Source organism: Catharus ustulatus, chromosome 15, assembly GCF_009819885.2.
Source record: "Catharus ustulatus isolate bCatUst1 chromosome 15, bCatUst1.pri.v2, whole genome shotgun sequence".
NCBI classification, from domain to species: Eukaryota; Metazoa; Chordata; class Aves; order Passeriformes; family Turdidae; genus Catharus; species Catharus ustulatus.
Window position 1 is genome coordinate 1,186,779 of NC_046235.1, and position 20,235 is coordinate 1,207,013.

At 50.5% G+C, this 20,235-nt stretch overlaps 1 protein-coding gene across 2 annotated transcripts; it reads right to left on the minus strand.

Moving 5' to 3' along the window:
• Window positions 1–1,390: 1,390 nt before the first annotated feature.
• On the minus strand, window positions 1,391–18,805 carry ECSCR (endothelial cell surface expressed chemotaxis and apoptosis regulator). 2 transcript variants are annotated; one of them, XM_033073346.1, is made up of 11 exons: window positions 18,727–18,805; window positions 10,417–10,458; window positions 9,487–9,552; window positions 8,063–8,179; window positions 7,578–7,631; window positions 5,846–5,893; window positions 5,213–5,311; window positions 4,193–4,291; window positions 3,650–3,686; window positions 2,463–2,562; window positions 1,391–2,000 (listed from the first exon to the last, which is right to left on the minus strand). In XM_033073346.1, the coding sequence occupies exons 1-11, from the start codon at window positions 18,776–18,778 to the stop codon at window positions 1,992–1,994; spliced, it is 723 nt and encodes a 240-aa protein (XP_032929237.1). In that variant the 5' UTR covers window positions 18,779–18,805; the 3' UTR covers window positions 1,391–1,991. The 2 variants fall into 2 exon arrangements, with proteins under 2 accessions (XP_032929237.1, XP_032929236.1); XM_033073345.1 differs by lacking the exon at window positions 1,391–2,000 and having other exon boundaries at window positions 2,366–2,562.
• Between the last annotated feature and the right edge of the window lie 1,430 nt (window positions 18,806–20,235).

Sequence of the window (20,235 nt, forward strand, 5' to 3'; positions counted from 1 at the left end):
CGAGCTGGAAAGCACCCACAAGGATCATGGATGCAGCTCCTGGCCCTGCCCAGACCCCCAGCAATCCCCCTGTCCATCCCTGGAGCAGCCTCGGGGCCGTGCCCATTCCCTGGGGAGCCTGGGCAGAGCCCAGCACCTCTGGGGGAGGGAAGAACCTTTCCCTGCTCTCCATCCCAACCCCTGGAGCCGTTCCCTCCTTCCCTGAGCTGTGCCCTCAGCTCCTGAGCTGCAGCTGAACCAGCCCAGGGCCCTCAGCCGCTCCTCGGGGGCCCTGCAGAGCCTTCCCCAGCCCCGGCTCCTCCTCTGGACACTCTGGAGCAGCTTTGGAAAGGCCTTGGGAGCGCTGGTGGCAGCAGCTGAACACGAGCCCAAGGTGGGCAGGAGGCCCCTGGGCTGTGCTAGCCCTGGGCTGGCAGGAGCAGGGCAGGGACCTTGAGGGTTTTGTCCTCTTCTGGCCCCACACTACAAAACATTTCCCGGTTTTCTTCAGCACTGCTGGTGCTGTTGGTGGTTTCCCCTCATCCCACCTGCCAGGGACACCTCCCACTGTCCCAGTGTCCAGCCTGGCCTTGGGCACTGCCAGGGATCCAGGGGCAGCCACAGCTGCTCTGGGCACCCTGTGCCAGCCCTGCCCACCCTCATTATAGACCCTCAAAAGGGTCTGTGGGAAGAAGGAGGTGAGAGAAAGGAAAACTAAAGCAGTGGTGAGATCCTATGGAATCTCAGAGGTCTGGGGAGATTTGTTAAAGCTTTACTTTCACTCCAAATCTACTTGCTGTGCGCCATGCGTGGAGTCACAGGTCTCTGGGAACTGGAGCTGTCTGGGTCCATCCAGATGGGAATTATCTGGAATTCTGTGTTAAGCAAATTCACCAGCCTGATGGAGCCTGGGTGAATGCCAACATTTTGCTTTTCATTAATATTACCAGAAAAGCTTCATTTCTTAAGAACCCGGTGCAGATGTCAGAGGTTAAAAGTGTGTTGGCTCTTACCAGGAGCTTTGAAAACGTTGCATTTTTCTTTTTTTTGCTGCTGCTGAATTTTTTTCTTTGCCAGCTGCCAAGCACAGCTGCCTCTTGCATTGCACGAGGGGATGCTGTTCTTCCGTGTGCCAGGAGGTTTCAGGAAAGCAGTGGTGGAAGATGATGGCAGCTCTCCTGGCAAACTTGGGCTGCCACACTCCAGGAGCTGAAGGAGCTCAGCATTTTGCTTGTGACCATTCATTTCACACTGAGATAAACCCCTGATCTAAGCAGGCACTTTGTTCCTTACACTTCAGCTGAGTCTGTGAGCACGTGAGCAGATAACGATCTGCCTTCCTGAAGCTCTGTTGTTATTAATAATAATAAAATGTTTGAGATGGTGATTTGCATTTCAGCAGCACCTTTAATTCACGCCTCTCCAAACGCTTTACAGACAGGGATTAACAAAGCCTCACAACAACCCTGTGAGGTAGGTGGATGTGAGCATCCCACTGCTGTGGGGACAATGAGGGCACTGGGGATAAAGGGGCTTGCAGCAGTCCTGCTGGGATTTGACCCAGAACTTGGGCATTTAAGGCCTTCAGCTTTGGATCAGGCTTTGCCAGAACACAGGTCTGGCTCCACGTGGGGCTATGCTGATTAATGAGCCTGTGACTGCCTGGCACAGACTATAAAGGCCATTAATCTAAGGCAGAGGTTTATTAGCAGAGTGGATGGTGCCTTGGTGCTTCTTGCTGCTGGAATTATCAGAGTGTTTGAAGGCATATAAAAAATAGAGTTAGGTATCAAGCACCGAGAGTGGCAGGCTGTAACTGGAGAAAGCCCTTAGGCCCCAGGTGGGGAAGCTATGTAGGACACTACTGTAAATGTACTGATCAGAAAGGACATAATAATTTATATATAAAGTCCACCCTTGCTCTTTCCCCGAAGGACAAAATAAAAAAAAAAAGAACCTAGAAAGCCACTGCTGGTTGTCACGTGTCAGCTTCAAGCCCTGGGCTCTTGGCTTCATAGCACCTGCCAAAAGAACAAAACGTGGTTCATCAACAGCCTGCTTGGGCTGACAAAGAGAGTTCTCCCAATCTCAGTCCCAGCTCCAAAACAACTGAAAATGATATTAATTCCTCATGTGGGGCAGGAATGGACAAGCTGGGCTGGAGGGTGAGGCCTCGATTTCTCACAGATCATTTAATGGCAAACCCCTCCAGCTTTGCAGCTGGCCAGGTGATGTCACCTGGATACGTGAGGTAAACCTGGCACCTCAAACTCAGCCAGCCCAGGTAAACCTGAGATGGGCACTCAAACTTTTCACCAGGCTCACTGGGAGCACTTTGGACCTTTAGAAGTTTGGTGGCAGCTGGTTTTTGTCATACTTCTGAAGGAATAAAAGAGCAAGGAAATACCTCAAGGCATGCTCTTATCCAGCCAGAGAAATGATCCCCAGCTGATTCCCTAAAAAGCAAGGATGAAAAGGGAAACCTTTTCTGATGGGGGGTAGCTCATGCTGTTGTTGGTGTTGATGTTCTTCATGGAGATCAGAGTGATGCTGTTCCCCTTCTGGCTCGTGTCTGCCGAGCAGCTGCCAAGGAGAGAGGGAGATAATTAATTGCTCTGGGAAACAAGAGAGGGAATCACAGAGTCACAGAGTCACTGAGGTGGGAACAGACCTCTGAGGTCATAGAGTCCAACTTGGAGCAATCACCACCTGGTCAAGCAGACCAGAGCACTGAGTGCCACCTCCAGGTGTTCCTTGTACACCTCCAGGGACAAAAGTTCTTTGCACAGAGCTGGAGGCAAGGCCAGGGCTGGTATGGGGGACCAAATTTGGTTTCCACTGCCCACTGAGCTGCTGTCCTGGCCATCTACAGTTACAAGGCTTTGGAAGGTGGAATTCCACTTTTTCCCTACCCCGAGAGCTGGGATGTGCATTCCTTGCCAGTGGAGGCTGGATGTCTTTGGGGGCCAGGGAACCTTAGGGACTACTGTCCTATTTTCTGGCATGTTCTGCCCCAGTGCCTTCAGGTGAAGGATATTTAGTGACCACTGATGCTGATGCAAATTTGGCACCTAAATACTTACAGACTTTGCTCCCTATGTCCCTTGTCCCTTTCCAAAGTAGGGTTTAGGAAACTATCAGATGGAAAAATAGGAGCAATATATTTTGGTCCTTTCCAGCTCTTGTTTCCTGCTGTTTTCCCATATTCAGCCTCTCCTCTGGAACAGCAGTGATGGACAAAGAGCTTATGATGGAGTATTCTCTGCTTCATGCTTTTCTTCCAAAAGTCTCTAAACTGGGGCTCCTTTGTCCTGCTCTCACTGGGAACAGTAATGGGTGTCTTGGGAGAGACCTAAGACTGCTCTGAGATCCAGAAACTCGAGTTTAGACCTCAAGGCTCTATCTCTGCCAGGAAGACAAGCAATCTGCTTTAAGTCTTCTCTCAGTGCAGCTTTGAAATGAGCCCCCTAAATATTGATCTTCTATCTGTGTCTCTATCAGAGGATGAGGTGTTATCAAAGCTGACTTTCCGTTTCTAACTCTCTCAAAGATGTCTTGACAAGCTTCCTTCCACCTGAAATAACCAAAGCAGACTCTTTTCCTTGCTAAAATTAGCTGTGAGATGAAAGAGGCACTCTCAGTCAGATGTGGGTGGTGTGAGCAGCCTTACCTCTCTGACACCATGGAGCCTCCTGGTTTCTGTTTGTCTGGGGGGAGAAAAGCAGGTGGTGATGTAGAGGTGCGAAGTCATCAGTTAGCTCTATTCTGAATTACTTCATGCAGGGATATAAATGAAATCTGAATGAGATTGGAGACACTGTGAGGGAAACTTGGGAGCTGCTGAGAGAAAACCCTTCAGCTAAGGGGATGTACAGGCAGGACCTGCTGGGCTTTAGGAAGGATTCTGCCTTGCCCTGTGCTGGGCACTGCTCCGTGGGAAATGGGGTTCCTAAGGAAAAAGGAGTGTCAACCTCCACGATTTGTGCTGAAAGAGCTGCCCACCTCTTGGAATTTGAGCTGCAGGAAATGTGAGACCACATCCAGGTGTGGCTGGGCTGGGGCTCAGGTCACACTGCATTCCTGACTGCTCAATCCTTCCAAACCTCCCAACGACCGTGTAAGCTTTTCAAATTCATCTTTTAGGAACTGCCAGATCCACATGGAAACTGGTGACCTGTTGATTAGGGAAGCACAGATTCCCCCAGAGCGATACCTTCTGAGTCCTTGGAGTGGTTGCACTTGAACCTCAGGCTGACCACGCTGACCAGGATGATGACCACCACTATCAGGATAACAACAAAGCTGATGACACCTGGGGATGGAGGAAAGAACTGTCTGAGTAGCAGAGAGACTCTGACATCAAAACTTGCCCAGGAAATCAATATTTTCATTAATGTGAGCACGGTTTGTAATAGGCAGAGAAGCAAACAGTTGTTAGAACAAATAGCTTTATCCTCCTGTGTTTTAACCTCAAAGGGCTTCTGTGAATACTTAATCAATAAATAATTCATTGGTAAGGCAGTGCCACGAAGGCAGAAGTCAGCTGATTACACTGGGGATTGATAAGAGTCCGTCTGTTCCTGCTACAGTTGGTAAATCTTATCCCAAAAGTGTGTAAAGCCAGATAAATAAGTAATGTAACAGGGAGAGACAAGCTAGAGCTGTGGGTGATGTTATCTGTCCCATAAGCCACTTTTAGACACTTTAAATCAAGTGTAGGTTTGATACTGACACCAAACCTCCATCATTCTAACAATTCTTTGCACAGGAAATTTGTCCTGCTAAGAATCCCTCGGACTTAGAATCCTGGAATCATGGAATGGTTTGGGTTGGGAGGGACCTTAAAGATCATCCCATTCCTCCCTGTGCCATGGCAGGGACACCTCCCACTGTCCCAGGCTGCTCCAAGCTCTGTCCCACCTGGCCTTGGACACTGCCAGGGGCAGCCACAGCTTCTCTGAGCACGCTGTGCCAGGCTCTCATGAATTGGGGTATCCAAAGCCTGGTGAAAGAGAACCCCCTCCTCTCTCCAGGTGGCACAAGATCTTACCAAAATTGCCACAAGACTTTACCAAAAATTCCCACAAGACCTTACCAAAAGCTGCCACAAGACTTTACCAAAAATTGCCACAAGACTTTACCAAAAGCTGCCACAAGACTTTACCAAAAGCTGCCACAAGACCTTACCAAAAGCTGCCACAAGACCTTACCAAAAGCTGCCACAAGACTTTACCAAAAGCTGCCACGGTCAGCGGTGATTTCTCATCTGTCGGGGTGGGCTCAGGCAAGAGGCTGGAGGATTTGGATGTTGGGGTGATGGGTTTTAAGGTGCCTACAGAGGGGAGAAAGGTAGATTTATGTAAAAGTCATTCTTCCCTGGCTGGGAAGAGCATTCCTAGCAATGCTAGAGGCCCTAACTCGCACTTGCACATCACTGAAGATCCAAGTTTGGATCCTGGCCAGGCTCATCAATTTTAACAGCAAAGTGGGTGAGACCTGTGTGGAATCATTGCCGTGGTGGGAGCCCTTTCATGGACAAGCTGAGAGTACCCACAGGGCTTCCTGCTGGGATCCCAGTGGGGAAAGGTCCAAGTCAGTGTGTGTGAGGAGGGAGTTTGTCCAGCCTCCCTCCTTTTACAACCTTTTGCCATCATGGCACCTTTCCTGCAGTTCCCAGGCTCGAGAGGTCACCCTGAAGTGCTGTTTCTGCAGAGATTTTCAGGCCTTTCAAAGGTTGGATGGGATATTCCCCACCCCTCAGGAAATATTTGGTGTCCAGGCTGCCTTGAAAACAACTGTGTGCTGGCCTTGCTGCTGGCTGTGCAGAGGAGTGTAAAATGTGGAGTGTAAAATGTGGAGGAAGCACCTTGAGTCGCTGCTGCTGTGCTGCTCTCATTGCTCACGGGGTCCTGACCTGCACAGAGAGACACAGAATGTGAGTCTTGATCTCCTGTGACATCCAGGAACCAAAGGAATTAATGGACAGGAGAATGGATTCACAGTGGTGTGGGTGATATCTGGGGAAACATGGAATTAATACTCCCACCTCCACACTAAACGCTTCCCACCAAACCTACTTTGTACTGTTTTCCATGGAAACCTAGAAAACCAAAATTCAAATACCCTTTTGTAAACTCTTTAGGGTCTGCAGTCCCAGGTTTGGGGCAGAAACAGCAAAACAAGGCTGGAAGACTGAGCTGGGAAGGTTATAGATGTGCTTAGGTCATAAAAATTGAGACTTTAAAATAAGTCTGATTAGGGAAAAAATATTGCAGAATGTGGGTGTGGGTTGGGTGTTTGGCTTGTCCCTGGGCTTGAAATGAGTGAATTTGCTGTGCTGGGTCATCTAGAAGTAATTAAACCAACCAACAAACTAACTTGTACACCTTACGTAATCTAGCTGTGGCAGCACAGGGGTTTGTCCAAGCAAGAACTCCAGTTCTCAGTGGGATAAACTGAGTGGGATAAACTGCTTGCTTTGTGACAGCTGCAAGGGAATGTAAAACCAGCCCAAGTGTGGCTGTTTCATTGTACAGAGCAAAAACATCCTGTGCTGCCTCCAGGCTGTTGTTGAACAGCCAGAGTGTCTGCATCGACCTTAATGAGCAGCTACAGGCCCTGCCAGGAGACTCAGAGTGACACTGGAGAGCTTCAGCAGATCATCTGCAGCCCAGCCAGGATCTTCTTGCCTGTTTTCCCCTCCCCACATTCCAGCAGCAGCTCTGGCTGAGGGGATGTGGTGCCTGGAGAGGTGTGGCACTAAACCACAGCAGACATCCCTGACTGGCAATGGGATTTTGCCAAAAGCCAGAAGAAAAAGGGGAAAAGGCATGAAACAATAAATCTAGCTGTTTCAGAAGCCACAAGGAGAAGAATAGTCTGGAGGAGCAGGGTCTGCTGCTGTACAATTTTCCCCCTATTCATCAAATTCTTTGTTTCATTCTGAAATTGTTCCTCTAGCTGCAGGCAGAAGCTGTGGCTTGCCAAGCCTGGCACGGATAGCTCATTCCTGAGAAATGCTGGGTCTCACACAATGGGAGACCTGGCTTTTGGAGGCATCAGCATCTTTAGTCAAAGATGTGTGGAGCTTCTCAGTGCTAAATCAGGCTTGGGATGAACAGCTCTGAGCTGGGTGGGCACAGCTGACCTCATCTTGTTTGTGTTCGAGATCTGACAGGTTCTTGGAGGGGAGGAGCAGTTTCTTGACCACTGCAGATTTTTGAGACTGAATTTTTAATGGAGAATCAGCTCAGCTGTCAGATTTCAGTCTTCCAGTCACTTGGATTCTGCCCTTATTCTGAGAAAACTCTTACTGAATTCTCCAATTTGTGCTTACAGGTTGGGTTAAGCAAACTGTCAAAAGCAAAATTTAATTTATTTGAAAAGTTTTTAAAAGGGCTCCCCTCTCCTAGACATAGATCCATTGTTCAGCTGCTCAAGTTCATCCCAGAGGACATTAAGAGCATTTATCTTTTGTTTTATCATTGCAGATAAAGACACCAGATGTAATTTTGGATGGCTCACCCCCCACAAAAGATGGGTTTTGACTTCCATCAAAAGACCTGATCTTATTTTTAGTCTCTAAAAGAACAAAGTACCTTGAGGTGTTGGAGGAGGAGCTGCTGTGCTTCTGTTTCCACTGGACTTATCATCTAGATAAAGAAAACATGGGAAAGGACAATTAACTTGGGAAACCTCTACAAATTCCACTGTGCAGAGCTGTTGGGTGTCCATGGAGTGAAAATCTTTATTTTTATGATACTTTTTCTCCAGACAGATATCAGGTGTGCAGCCAGCTCAGAGTGTCCCTGCCAGGTGAGCTTGGGACAGGAAGCCTGGGGAGGCTGGAGCTGCTCCAATATCTGATAAAGCATGATCTGGATTTCTGGTATGGCCTGGCTGTGTCCATCTGGGGAGCTGGAATGAGATGCTCTTCCAGCAAAAATTCAATATTTGCAGAATTGCTGAATAACCAGCACGGTGTGGATTAGCCCAATCTTCTGATGCCTGCAGTTTGGCTTGGATAAGGAGGGAGGCACAAACAGGTCCTGCCTGAGCAAATATTTGAGTTTTCCATCCTTACCTCTCTCAGAGGTTGCTGTCAGGGTTGTTGGATGGGTGGGGGAGGATTTTTCTGTTGTGTTTTGACCCACAGTGGTGAGGTTCAGCTTGGTCAGCGGTGTTGTTATTACTGATGGCTCTGTAAGGGAAATTGTGGTGTTATTTCAAGAAGCCCAGCTCAGAAACTGCTTGGAGAGGGCACAGCTATTGCAGAGCTCTCAAATTCCTCAAGAGTGAGGAATAACCTGCTAGGGAAAGCATGGAAATGGCCTTCATCCTGCTCAGAGTCAAGGAGCTCTTGTACTTTGGAATTTCCTTTTGCTCTTCTCACTGTGAGGAGATGCTGAGCTGGCAGAGCTCAGCAAACACGTGGGGAGAGTCAGGCTTTGCCACTGCTGCTTTCCCTGCCTTGAAAAGTGAAGATAAAAAACTTGAAAAGTTTTTGTCACCAGACACTTGACCTGCCTGGAGCTGCCTGGCACCCAGTGATCATTTCCTTGTGTCCTGAAACGCCAGCTTCCACCTTTCATTTCACAGAGTCTCCAAGCACAAAGAATTCAGCTCTTGAAGTGCTCTGGAGGCTCTGTGCTCTGCCTCAACCTGCTCCAAACTGCACCTGGTCCACAGCAAGGTGTGAGGGGAAAAGCTTTCAATAATCCCTCTGCAAGGAGGGGTGGATCACCAGCTGGGATTGACAGGCAAGTTCCTTATCTCTGCTCCTGGCTTTCCAATAAACTGAGAAAAGGGTGAAATGTTTTCAAGGTTAGTGTGATGAGTTTTTTCCCCTTTATCCAAATGCTTCACTGGAATACTAGAATTTAGGATTGTTTCTTTTTTAAAATTTTTTTTTCCCCAAGGCTTGGAAGCAAAAATCTTTTTGAGATCTTATTCATTAATATTTTCAGGATCTTTTGGAAGGGTAGCTATGCTTAGTTTTGTTTTTCTTTTTTCTGAAACATAGCAGGAAGAGATCTGTCTCCACAGATCTAAGAGGATACTAACAGATGTGGATCTGGAGAGATAGTTTCTTCCATAATTGTTTTTCTGTTTATGTCACAAAATCATAGGAAGGCTTGGGTTGGATGGGATATTAAAGATCAGCCAGGTTGGAACAACCTGGGATAGTGGAAGGTGTCCCTGCCCATGGGGAATGGGATGAGCTTTAAGGTCTCTTTCAACCCAAACCATTCTGGGATTCCACTCTCTGATCATCTCATCCTCCCTATTCAATTTGAAGATTTTTCCCCCCTGCTTTTGCTCACACCTGTGCCTTGATCCCTGTAGGGTAGCTTGGCTGAATCAGACACCACAAAATTTCCTTCCTCCCCATCTCTGTCCTCTGCACAGCCCCAGTTACTGTGGGGTGGCCCAGCTGGACTGGGCTCAGACCAGTTCCACACTGGGATGTCCCCAAGCTGCTCTCCTCAGCCTCCAGCTGAGCCTTACCTGAGCTGTTGCTCCGTGCTTCAGGGCTCTTTGCTTCAGGGCTGGCTGCTGCAGGTGGGGATGGACCTGGAACACGAGCAGAGGCACAGAGGTGACATTTCCAGGCTGCTGGGATCTCACAGGGAGGGCTGGAGGATGGACCAGGAAGGGTGAGGGGAACAAGAGGTGCTGAGGAGAGGGTTTGTCACTGCTGTGGCTGTAGGGACCAGCTCCATGGATCCCTCTGCTGTCCCCAGGCTCCCTGGAACACAGCCCTGCTCCTTCTGCACAAGGGAGCCAGGTCACCCTCTTGATGCCTTGGCTTTTAGCTTTTCTATTTTTCAGAATCTCTGCTGCTTAGTGTGTGACTCTGAAACTTCATATTAGGTGTTAGTGAATTATCTTCACAGGGTAGTTACAAAATAATTCCTCTCTAGCTGGAGAATCAAGGACAAAAATCAGAAACAACTCTGAGGGAAAGGGGGCAAAGCCAGGGGCTGAGACTTCATAGCCTGGGGCTGTGTTTGGAGAATTGACCCCAATGTGGAGATGAACCCAAACTTCTAAAAGTGTCAAACTTGTGCCCAGGATCCATCTGGGATTTGATTTGGGTGCAGCCCAAAGGCTCTTGCAGTGCCCAAGGTGGATCCTTTCAATAAACCCCGATTTTATTCCTTTTCAATAAATCCCGATTTTATTCCTTTTGCTCTGGCTGCTCTCTGCTCCAGCTCAGCCTTTCCAGGTCACCCTCTGGGGCACAGTGCCCTCCACATGCCCTGGAGATCTAGGGGTGAGTGGTGATGGATGGGGCAGGCAGAGGCAGGATCCTGGGAGAAGATCCCTCAAAGGATGGGAGTTTGGGATCAGGGTCCCATCTGGGGTCTCTCCATTTGCATCCCCCCATTTCCATGTGCACCCAGACACATAAAGTACATCACAAGGCACAGGTACCTGTTCCAGCAGGGGTGGAGGAGTTCGTGGGAGCTGCAGAACCTGAAAGGAAAGAGCAGAGTGTGGGTGCTGCTGGTCTGTGGTGGTCACTAACTCACTGCTGTTCTTGTTCCTTGGGTGGTTTGGGTTTTCCTCATCTTCTGTTGGAATATGGGGTTCCCCCAAAAGCATTACAGAGAAGAAGCAGCAAAGGAATTTTACTGAGTGTAAAACTATCAGGCTCTGAGTAAATTAGCAGAGGAGTTTATCCAGCCAGGATGAATGTCCTTATCCCTTTGGGGGGCACAGAAATCCATGGGGTCATTCCCTGAGCTGTTTGCCCTGGCACAGAAGGGTGTGGGAGCTGTGCTCTGGTTCTGTTCAGAGTCAAAACTCGCATTTGAACCCTTTGTTCCCTTGAGACCTTAAGGAATGGATGGATGAGGTTTGTAAAGGCTTCCAGGACTGTTCTCATTCCTATGCTGGGAAGCTGAATCCTGGGGCTGTGAGTCTGGAGGGAGCTGCAGCCCTCAGGAGCTCCTTCCCTGCAGGGCTGGGCAGTCCTGCAGGTCCATACAAGGCTGTAGGGGTTCCCTGGGTCCCCAGCTCCTCAACTGTAAGGTGGCTTTGTTTGGTTTATTTGCTTTTCTTTTGGATTCACAACAAAGCTTCCCTGCCCCAATCCCTCACATTTCCTATTCTCAGCGTCCCTGACGCTTTCCTTTAAGCTCCAGCTCTGGAGTCCTGTGCTCATGGAGTCACAGGGAAGAATATTTTGGCTTGGAAGGGATATTTCTAACCCCAAGGGTTAGATTAGATGCCAATTAAAAATTGCAGCCCTTGAAAACGGGAGAAAGAATTGTCCCACCCTCGAGGACAAGACCTGGAAAACACAAATACACTTTAAATGCTCAAATCCAGCCCAGCTGGTTTAACTTTGGGAAGGTGACTTTGAGTCTGTCATTGCTGGAATGCACATCCTAATTGGAATTTAAAACTGGTTCTTGCTGGTGACCCTGGTGCTCTCTGTGGTTAAGTTTAATGAAAGAAATGACACTGGAGGTACAGCAAGCAGCTGAATCTGACTCCCCTGCTCATCCATCTGACCAACCCCACGGGACAAAAGGGATTTGGGCAGAAAGGGACAGCAGGGAAGGAGGAATCCTTCCAGCCCACGGTCCCCTCATGGTGCCTCAGGGCTCTGGGGGGCAGCAGTGCCTTTGGAGGGGTGCAGGGGAGGCTCCAGCCTGGCAGCACCAGCCAGGCACAGCACTGCCCCTTTTCAGCCACAAGCTGCCCTCCCCTGGGGGCAGATGCAGCTCATGCTGCTTCTCGTCTCTCCTGAGCTGAGATCAGCTGCCAGAGCTCCTTCCAGGCCCCCTTTCTCACCAAGGAGGGGACCAGAAACTTTTAAAACCCTGTGGCTCTGCTCTGTCTCAGACCTCCAGCCTGCAACACCCCACAATGGCTCCAAAGCAAAAGAGAGCACGGTTAGTTTGGATATAGAGAAGAAATTCTGCCTGGGAGGGTGGCAGGGCTGGCACAGGGTGCCCAGAGCAGCTGTGGCTGCCCCTGGATCCCTGGCACTGCCCAAGGCCAGGCTGGACATTGGGATTGGAGCAATGGGACAGTGGGAGGTGTCCCTGCCGTGGCAGGGGTGGGATGGGATGAATTTTAGGGTCCCTCCCTGCCCAAAGCTCTCTGTGGTTCCAGGATTTGATGCTGTAGGGGTGATGTTGATGAACTTTGGGGTCAGTCCATGAGCTGCTGGTGCTGAGGGTCCTGGCAGGGAGGGGTGTCTGGGAGGAGACCCTGAGCACTGAGTGTGGTCCTGGCTCAGAGCTCACCCTCAGCTCCCTCTGAGTGCAGTGAGATCTGACTGATCTCGTTTTCCTCATGGAATTGCTCTGGAGCCATAATTGTTTTTGTGTCTGAGGCTTTATGACAATGATCCCAGCCAGACAGGAAGTGTGTAAACCATGGTGAATACATAATAAAATGTGGTTTATTCCCAGACATGGCTTGGCTGTGAAAATCTCACTGGGCTTTTCAGACCTTTTCCTTGTTTTTCTCTTCTAACTCACCAGGCAAACTGTCCTGTTCAATCCATGAAGGAGGAGACAGGATCAGATCTTTAATCACACAGAGAGGAAGGGACTGGTTCATTTTCTAGCTCTGTTTGGAGCAGGATCAGGAAACAAGGATCTTTATGTGCAGCAAGGAAAAGGGAGGCTGGGAAATAGGAACCTGCCTTGGCACGGGGCTGGTGAGGTGCTAGAAGTGGTTGTGTTGGAGAATTGATGGAATTTCCTTCCCTGGGGGTTTTGAAGAGCAATTTAAAAGAGTCAGGGTTATGGGCAGCTGTGCCATCACCCACTAAATCAATTAATATCATGGGGAAAAAAGAATGGTTTAGGTAAGTGTTTGCCCTTCCTAAAGAGGTGGAGATGCTTCTTTTGAGGAAGGGCAGGATTCTGGACATTGGTTTGCAAATGTCTTATGATACTCTCTACATTCAGCACAAAAAATGAAGTGCTGAGATCATCATGGGGGGTCAACATCCTGGCAGACTGAAACAGCTCCTCTTTCTCCAAAATCCCCTTGCAGGACCCATTGTTGTGTTTTCCTGTGGGGAGAAGTAACTGTGGCACATTTATGGAAATGCTCCCAGAGGTTTTTCATGGACATGGGTGGAAGCACCCAGAAGTGCTGGAGAAAGAGCTGCTGTCTGCACTTAGCCTTTGCCAAAGGAAAAGGGGGATGAAGGTGCTGAGCTGGACATTCATTCCACCATTTTTGGTGCAGATGAGGAGAAATCTGAGAGCTTTGGGGATGGGAGGAAGCTGAGGGTGAGGGAGGTGACATTGCCCTGTTCTCCCATCCCTGATGGGACCACCCACAGCCCAGCTCCAGCATCCCTTGGGCAGGAGGAAATCATTGCCCTCAACTCTTTCTTCACTGCAGCTCATCCCGAAGTTCTCTGTGTGCAAACCTAAACCTTGTGGTTCTTGTAAAAAAGATAAAAAAGCAGTTTTTCCCCCACTGCTCAGTCCCCAGAGCTCCTGTGGCTGGGCTGATGCTTGCCCTGCTCTTGCTGTGGAGAGGCTGAGGGATGGAGATCAGGGTTCCAACAATCCCTTCTGGCATTCTGCTCCGGAATAAACGGCCTGGCTTCTCTAAACACATCCACACTTCATTCCAAAGCAGAGCCTGGCTCTGACTTCTGGCTGCTGCCGCTTGTTATGCCTTCCCTGCCAACTCAAATAAGCAAAAATCCTGTTCTATTAGGTGTTTTCTTTTGGGGAGGGTGCTCAGCATCACCAGGAGCAGCATGGATCTGGGCAGCAGGATGGGGCTGAACAAAGCCACGTGTGGCTGCTCCCTGCAGATATCCCAGGGGATTCTGGAGCTGGAAACCATCCCCTCCATGTCCCTGTGCTGCTGCCAGCACGGAGAGCCCTGGCTGCATGAACAGCTCCCAGGATCAGAGCAGCACAGCTGGAATTGCATGAACATCCAAGCCCTGGCACGAGGGCAGGCGCTGCCAAGGAGTTTGTTGCGTGTTTGGGTGCAAAGGATTTACAGCTGGATTGTGCAGGGTGGAGTCTGGGAGCTGGCTGAGGGATTTATGATGGGAAATGTGGCTTTGTGCTGCCATGGGAAAGTCCCAGTTAGCCTGGGAGCTGCAGGGGAGCACGTGGGGGCTGCAGCTGCAGCTCCCAGCCTGTGCTTGCTGCTTCCTGGTTAATTTTTCTGCAGGGTAAACGGGAGAATTTTGGATTTCTGGTTTTTGGCAGTTGTTTTTCTGTGGGGCTAGGTGTGGCTACACTGAGCTGGAGCCTTCTCTCATGGCAGCTGAGATATTCCCAAAGCCAGCCCCACTCACTCCTCAGCATAAAGGGGATGATGTCAACCAAAAGACAGGTGAATTTTAGGTACTTCTGCTTTGGTATCATTTTTAGCAACTGTAGACATTTAAAGCATGTTTTTTTCCAGCTGCTGACCAAAGAGAGGGACTGCTTTAAACCCCCAAACTTTGCTTTAAACCCCCAAACTCTGCCAGGACCTCTTACAGAGACCTGAGGCAGCTGTTGGAAAGGTTTCTAGGTCAGGCTCAGGGTGTCCAGCCTGTGCTCACAGAGGGCTGGAGCTGCTGGGGAGGATCTGTGGCACTGGTGTGGAGTTACAGGGGCTGCTCCTGTCCAGCCAGAGCTGCTGATGGGGAGGGAGCATCTGTTCCCAGTGACAAGGAGCCCTGGGCTTTCCCTCCCCTGGCATTTTTGGGGGTGTCCCAGCTGCAGAGCTCGTGGGGCAGGGCTGTACCTCTGTGCTTGAAAACACTTTCAGAAAAGAGATCCAGCAAGCTAAAAATAGGCTTTGCAACTCAGTTATTGGCACTCTAGACAAAAAAAAAAAAAAAAATATCAACCACTTAACACAGGTGCAGTTGTTTCCTGGGTGAAACAGCAGTGAGCAACACCCAGTTCTTAGGACTCCAACATGGGAAAAAATCCTTTTTTGGGAAACCTGGAAAGCAGAGAGCTCTCCAAAAACCTAGGTCCTGTTTTATTAGGTGCCTAAATAAGGTGTCTCTGCCTTGAGGGTCTCACAGCAGAACAGGTGGGGTGGGAATTGTGGAGAGAGAGAGGAAGAGTGTTGTTCTGCAGGGTGGAAATCTGACAGCCCAAATCGGGGCCAGATCCACAGAAGTGTTCAAGTACCTCATTCCCAAACGGCAGGGGGGGTTGGCAACTGGCTGCCAAGTTGTTCTGAATGGTAATGACTCAGTCAAAGTGTTATGGAAAGTTTAGAGAGCCAGGAATTAATCCCGGATCTCATCAGCAATTAAAATTAATCGTTGCCTTCCTCTGCCCGTCCTCAAGGGCTGGGCCTGAGCATCCTCTCCAAGCCCCACATTCCTTGCTGCTCCCTGCTCAGCCAGTCTGAATGCAGATCTTGGTGGGAGGCAATTAAAACCCACTTGGATGTAGAAAACAACTCAGGAGACAAACAATGTGGGGAAGCAGCGAGCCCAGGGCAGCTCTGCTGCACCCCTGTGCTGCCCTGGGCTGATTTTTCCACATCAAGGGTTTGTTCCTGGAAGGAAAAGCAGCCTGGCTTTTCTCCTGGCTGCTCCAGCATCTCCAGCACCCTCCCAGCTGCTCCCTGGTTCCATTCTCCTCCTGACCTGCTGATTTTAGAGCTCTGTGCTCACTCCTGGTGCTGTGGCTCCTGTCCTTCTCCTGGGCTGCTCCTCAGGTTTGGAGCTGGGATTTTGGAGGGGAGATCACTCCATGAAAAATGGGGGCACCACCAACCCAGGCTCGATGGGACCCCGAGCCCAGCCTGTGCTTTTTGCCTACCTACACCTTTTAATAATATTATTTATTAATTATTTATTAGCAGAGCTCCAAGCATTTTACAGAGGAGGCTTTCCAAGTTTCTTCCCAAACTGATTCTCTTTCCAGTAATTCTGAGATTCCCCAGGTGTTTATGAGCCACCAAGCAGGAATGTGATCTGCTGGGACTGGTTCAGGACACGAGGTGTGAAAGGGCTGGTGGCTAAGGGATTTCTCACAATTCCTGTTCTTTCCACCTGCTTTTCTTGAGTGTCCTGGCTTGAGTGCCAGGGGAGCAGTTGAAGGATAGCCCTGCTTGGAAGAGGTTCTTGTCTGACAGAAGCAACAGCTGCAGGCCAGGTAAAGCATCTTGGCCTGACAATTAATGAGTCCAGATTTTGGGTGAGTGACCCACATTTTATTCCCACATTTCCTGACTCTTCTGTACCCCCCCATATCTCATATCACAGTGTGGGCAGCAGGGCAGGGGGGGATTCTGCCCTGCTCAGGTGGGACCCCACCTGCAGCTTAAGGACATTCCCAGTGTCCTGTCTCTCCATCCCTGTCCCCAGTCCCTCTCCATCTCTCCTTTGGGCACTGGAAGGGGCTCTGAGCTCTCCATGGAGCCTTCTCCTCTCCAGATGAGCACCCCCAGCTCCAGAGCTGAGCTGCTCCTTCCCTCTGCCCATCCTGGTGCCTGCTCTGGGCTCAGGTGGGAATTTCTCCCTTGTGGAGGTGTTTGGGTGCTGGATGGGCTCCTGTGGGAACTGGAGCCAGGAGAGCTCCCAGCTGGGGCTTTGCTGGTGCTGCAGGAGCCCCAGCTCCCCTCTCCAGCCTGGATTCCCAGCAGGAGCGTGGCTGGGACACCAGCACCACCTCCTGCAAGGACACCTGGTGTTGACTCACCTATTGTAAAAGGGACAGAATTCCTGGAAGCTGCTGCAGTCGGATCTGCAGAGTCACCCAAGGCTTACCGAAGGGAGCAGTTTGTTGTGTGAACAAACATTTCTCCAAACCACCTCCTGCTTTCTCTTCCTTGTTCACCCCCTCAGGGCTGGGCTCAGGAATTTGCTTTAGGACGCCCTGGTTTGAGGATGCGAGTCTGGAATCCGGGTGCCTGTCCTTTAGCTGCACCCCATCTTTTTGATTCCATCTCAAAATCCATGTCTGCTTTTGAAACATCACATTTCTCCTGGCATTATCCATCCACAGGCTGTGGCACAGATAAGGAGAGCCGTGGATGGAACAACAACAGTGGGAAATCCTGCTGGGTTTGCACCAGCTTTGAGGGGGAATTTTTGCAGTGGAAATCTTTTGTCTGGAAAACGCCTGCCCATTGTAATGGAAAGGGTCCATAGGAAGAGGTTTGTTTGGACAAATTTTCTGCTAAATGCTTCTAGGGGGAGGAAAAACAAATTGGAAATGTGCCAGGCCTTCTCACTTCAGCAATTTCGAAATAACAGCTTGAGCCTCCCTTATTTGAACCTTCCTTCAGAAATAACCATGAGAACAGAGAAGTTTAATTTAGGCAACGAGAAATTAATAAAACACTGAATTTGCACCGAGCAAAAGTGAGGAAGGCCTGTGTGGGACCAGGCAGGTGTTAGTGCTGGTTCTTGGTCTCCTCCCAGGGTGGGGAGCCTTGTTCCAGAGCCCCTAATTCCCTTTTCCAGGAATTTCCTGTGCTGGGAAATCTGGGAGCCCCAGTGCCCCTCTCACTGAGCTGCTGCTCTGCCTTGTGCAGGAGCTTCCCCCAGGGGCTGCAGCACCTCAGGGACTGGCTGTAAAACGACAAATGAAATGAAAATCTGGTTTGGGGCTGTTGGAGCAGCGCAGGAGAGGGAGGCAGGACACATCAAACGTGGTTTGGTGGCAGTGACCATGGAGGGGACGGTCCCTGCCCCTGATTTCAGACTCAGAGGTGGCTTTGGGAGCACTGAGTGATGCTGTGGGGACTGGGGGATGGAGGGTGCCACCCCTTCCACCCGGTGGGAGCTGGAATTTTGGGCAGTGCCTCTGGGATTCCCACTCCATGGACCCCCTCTGTGCCATTCCTGGCCCATAAAACCCTTCCCAGCAGGTTTAAGAGGGACAGCAGCGTTGGGTGGGCATTGAGGAGTGTCACAGGGTGGTCAAGGTGCTTGATGTGATCCTTGCTCTGATCCCAGGCACAAATCCCTGCTCTGCTGAAGGCAGCAGCGTTGCTCTCTAATGAAGAGAGAAAATTTCCAATCCACGTGCTCTTATTCCTTGGAATTATACAGCCACAAACCGAATTGCTTTCTATATTCTACAGAATGAGGTGATCTTCCCTTTCCAACACAAACCATTCTATGATTCTCTGCCTTTTAAAAATCCCATTATTACCAGCACAGTGGCTGTAACCCGAGGCAACTTCTAGGGTTTAATGATAAAACCTCGGATTGGAGACACATTATTTTATATTCCTTTGAATGGATTCCAGCTCCCAGCTACTCCAGCTGTCAGCAAGGCAAGAAGGGCCTGACAATTCAGGGAAAAGCAACCTGTCATCCTTTGGAGCAGGAAAGCAGCTCCTTCATCCCACACCTCGACTCAGGGCAGAGAGAAGTTAAAGCAGAATTACCCCAGAGCAGCAGAATTATTACAGCAAGGACGAGGTGTGCTCTTGCACGTGGGCTTTGTGTTTCTATTAACGACAGGGAAAAGTGCAAATAAAAAGTATTTTTGAGGGGAAAAAAATGTGCTGTACATTGAAACATTCCACCTTCACTCTTACTTGACAAAAGCCCCTCTCTCCAAACGCCTCAGCAGAAGCACTCCTCTCATTAACCAGGCAGCAAATCCTTCAGCGCTGCCAAACAAACCCTGCAAACCTGACAAAGCCACTTTCCCCCCAGCATTTTCCCCGTTTCTTCCAACCTCTGCCCCGTTCCTTTTTTGGATAAATTAATTTTGGACCCCCCCGTGATGCCGAGCCCTTCCCAATCCCCAAATCCCGCCGGGGATTCACCTGGGAGCAGCAGGAGGAGTCCGAGCAGGGGATGGATGGACGGGAGCAGCATCTCCGCGCTGGTGCGAGCCTCTGGCCATGCCGGGAGGGAGCGGAGCCGCGATCCGCCCGCCCGGGCTGCCTCTCTCACGGCTTCCTGTGGAAGAATTGCAGGAAACGGGCTGGATCCACAGGGGAACTGTGTTTTTCAGCCCATTATGGCCGGGGAGGATGTGAGACATCGCTCACTGGAGGAAACCTCGCCGGGTTTGGGGCACCGAGGGATGCCCGGCTCCTGGCGGGGCTGGGGTTTTTGGGGAGGTGTTTTGGGTGTGGTAGGGTGTGCCCCACGTCCCACTGCCCCAACATCGGCCTCGCTGGGGTGGCAGCTGCTAGAGGAGCGTCCCTGCCACCTGAGAGGGGTTCTTACACATCCATGAGGAATTTGGGAATAACTGCTCCTTGTGGGGTCGGGGTGGCTCAGCAACCAGGCCTGCCCTGTTCCCTGTGCTCCCGGGGCAGCTCCAGCCAGGCTGGAGACAGGGGCTTTGGGACATGACATCTTTGGGATGGTGGCTTTGGGATATGACAGCTTTGGGATGGTGGTGGCTTTGGGACATGACAACTTTGGGACATGCCAGCTTTGGGATGGTGGCTTTGGGACATTCCAGCTTTGGGGTGGTGGCTTTGGGACGGTGGCTTTGGGACATGCCAACTTTGGGATGGTAATGGCTTTGGGACATGCCAGCTTTGGGACATAACATCTTTGGGATGGTGGCTTTGGGATATGACAGCTTTGGGATGGTGGTGGCTTTGGGACATGACAGCTTTGGGGTGGTGGCATTGGGACATACCAGCTCTGGGATGGAGGCTTTGGGACATGACATCTTTGGGATGGTGACTTTGGGACGGTGACTTTGGGACATGACATCTTTGGGATGGTGACTTTGGGACATGCCAGCTTTGGGACATGCCAGCTTTGGGGTGGTGGCTTTGGGACAAACCAGCTTTGGGGTGGTGGCTTTGTGGTGGTGCCTTTGGGTTTCTCCTCTTCAGGAGCTTCCTTGCTCCTCCCCTCCCTGCAGTTCACACAGCACACACTGGGCTTGGACCTACCCCATCCCCAGTCCCTGGAGAAGGGGAGGAACTGGAAAACTGCACTGTGTCTGTCCCCATGCAGCCCGAGGGGTTCAGGAATTTGGTTTTTCAGCCCTGACTTTGTGTTGTACTGTCCTGCCAGTGCCAGTGGGAGCTCCAGAGGTTCTGATTTGTCTGGATGTCAGGGGTGTGTGCAGGAGGAGAAGCATTTTAGTGTCCCCACCTAGGAACGGCTCCTGTGTCCTTCTTGGGGGCTCTTTGTGGGTGTTCAGGATGCAAAGCCACAGGATTCTGTCTCGTGGTGTGAGGGGCTGGTCCAGCCCCCTCCCACAGCCCCCCAAAAGCCTCAGCCAAAGGAGATTGTCCTTCAGTGCATGGAGTGCTGCCAGCAGGATCCTGGTTCCCACAGCTGGCAGACAGGGAATGATCCCC

Coding starts and splice junctions, on each gene's coding strand:
- ECSCR (XM_033073345.1), bottom strand. CDS start 18,778: ATGCTGCTCCCGTCCATCCATCCCCTGCTCGGACTCCTCCTGCTGCTC. Junction 10,459..18,726: donor ACTCCTCCTGCTGCTCCCAG/GTGAATCCCCGG, acceptor CTTTCCTTTCAG/GTTCTGCAGCTCCCACGAAC. Junction 5,894..7,577: donor TCCTCCTCCAACACCTCAAG/GTACTTTGTTCT, acceptor CTCTCTGTGCAG/GTCAGGACCCCGTGAGCAAT.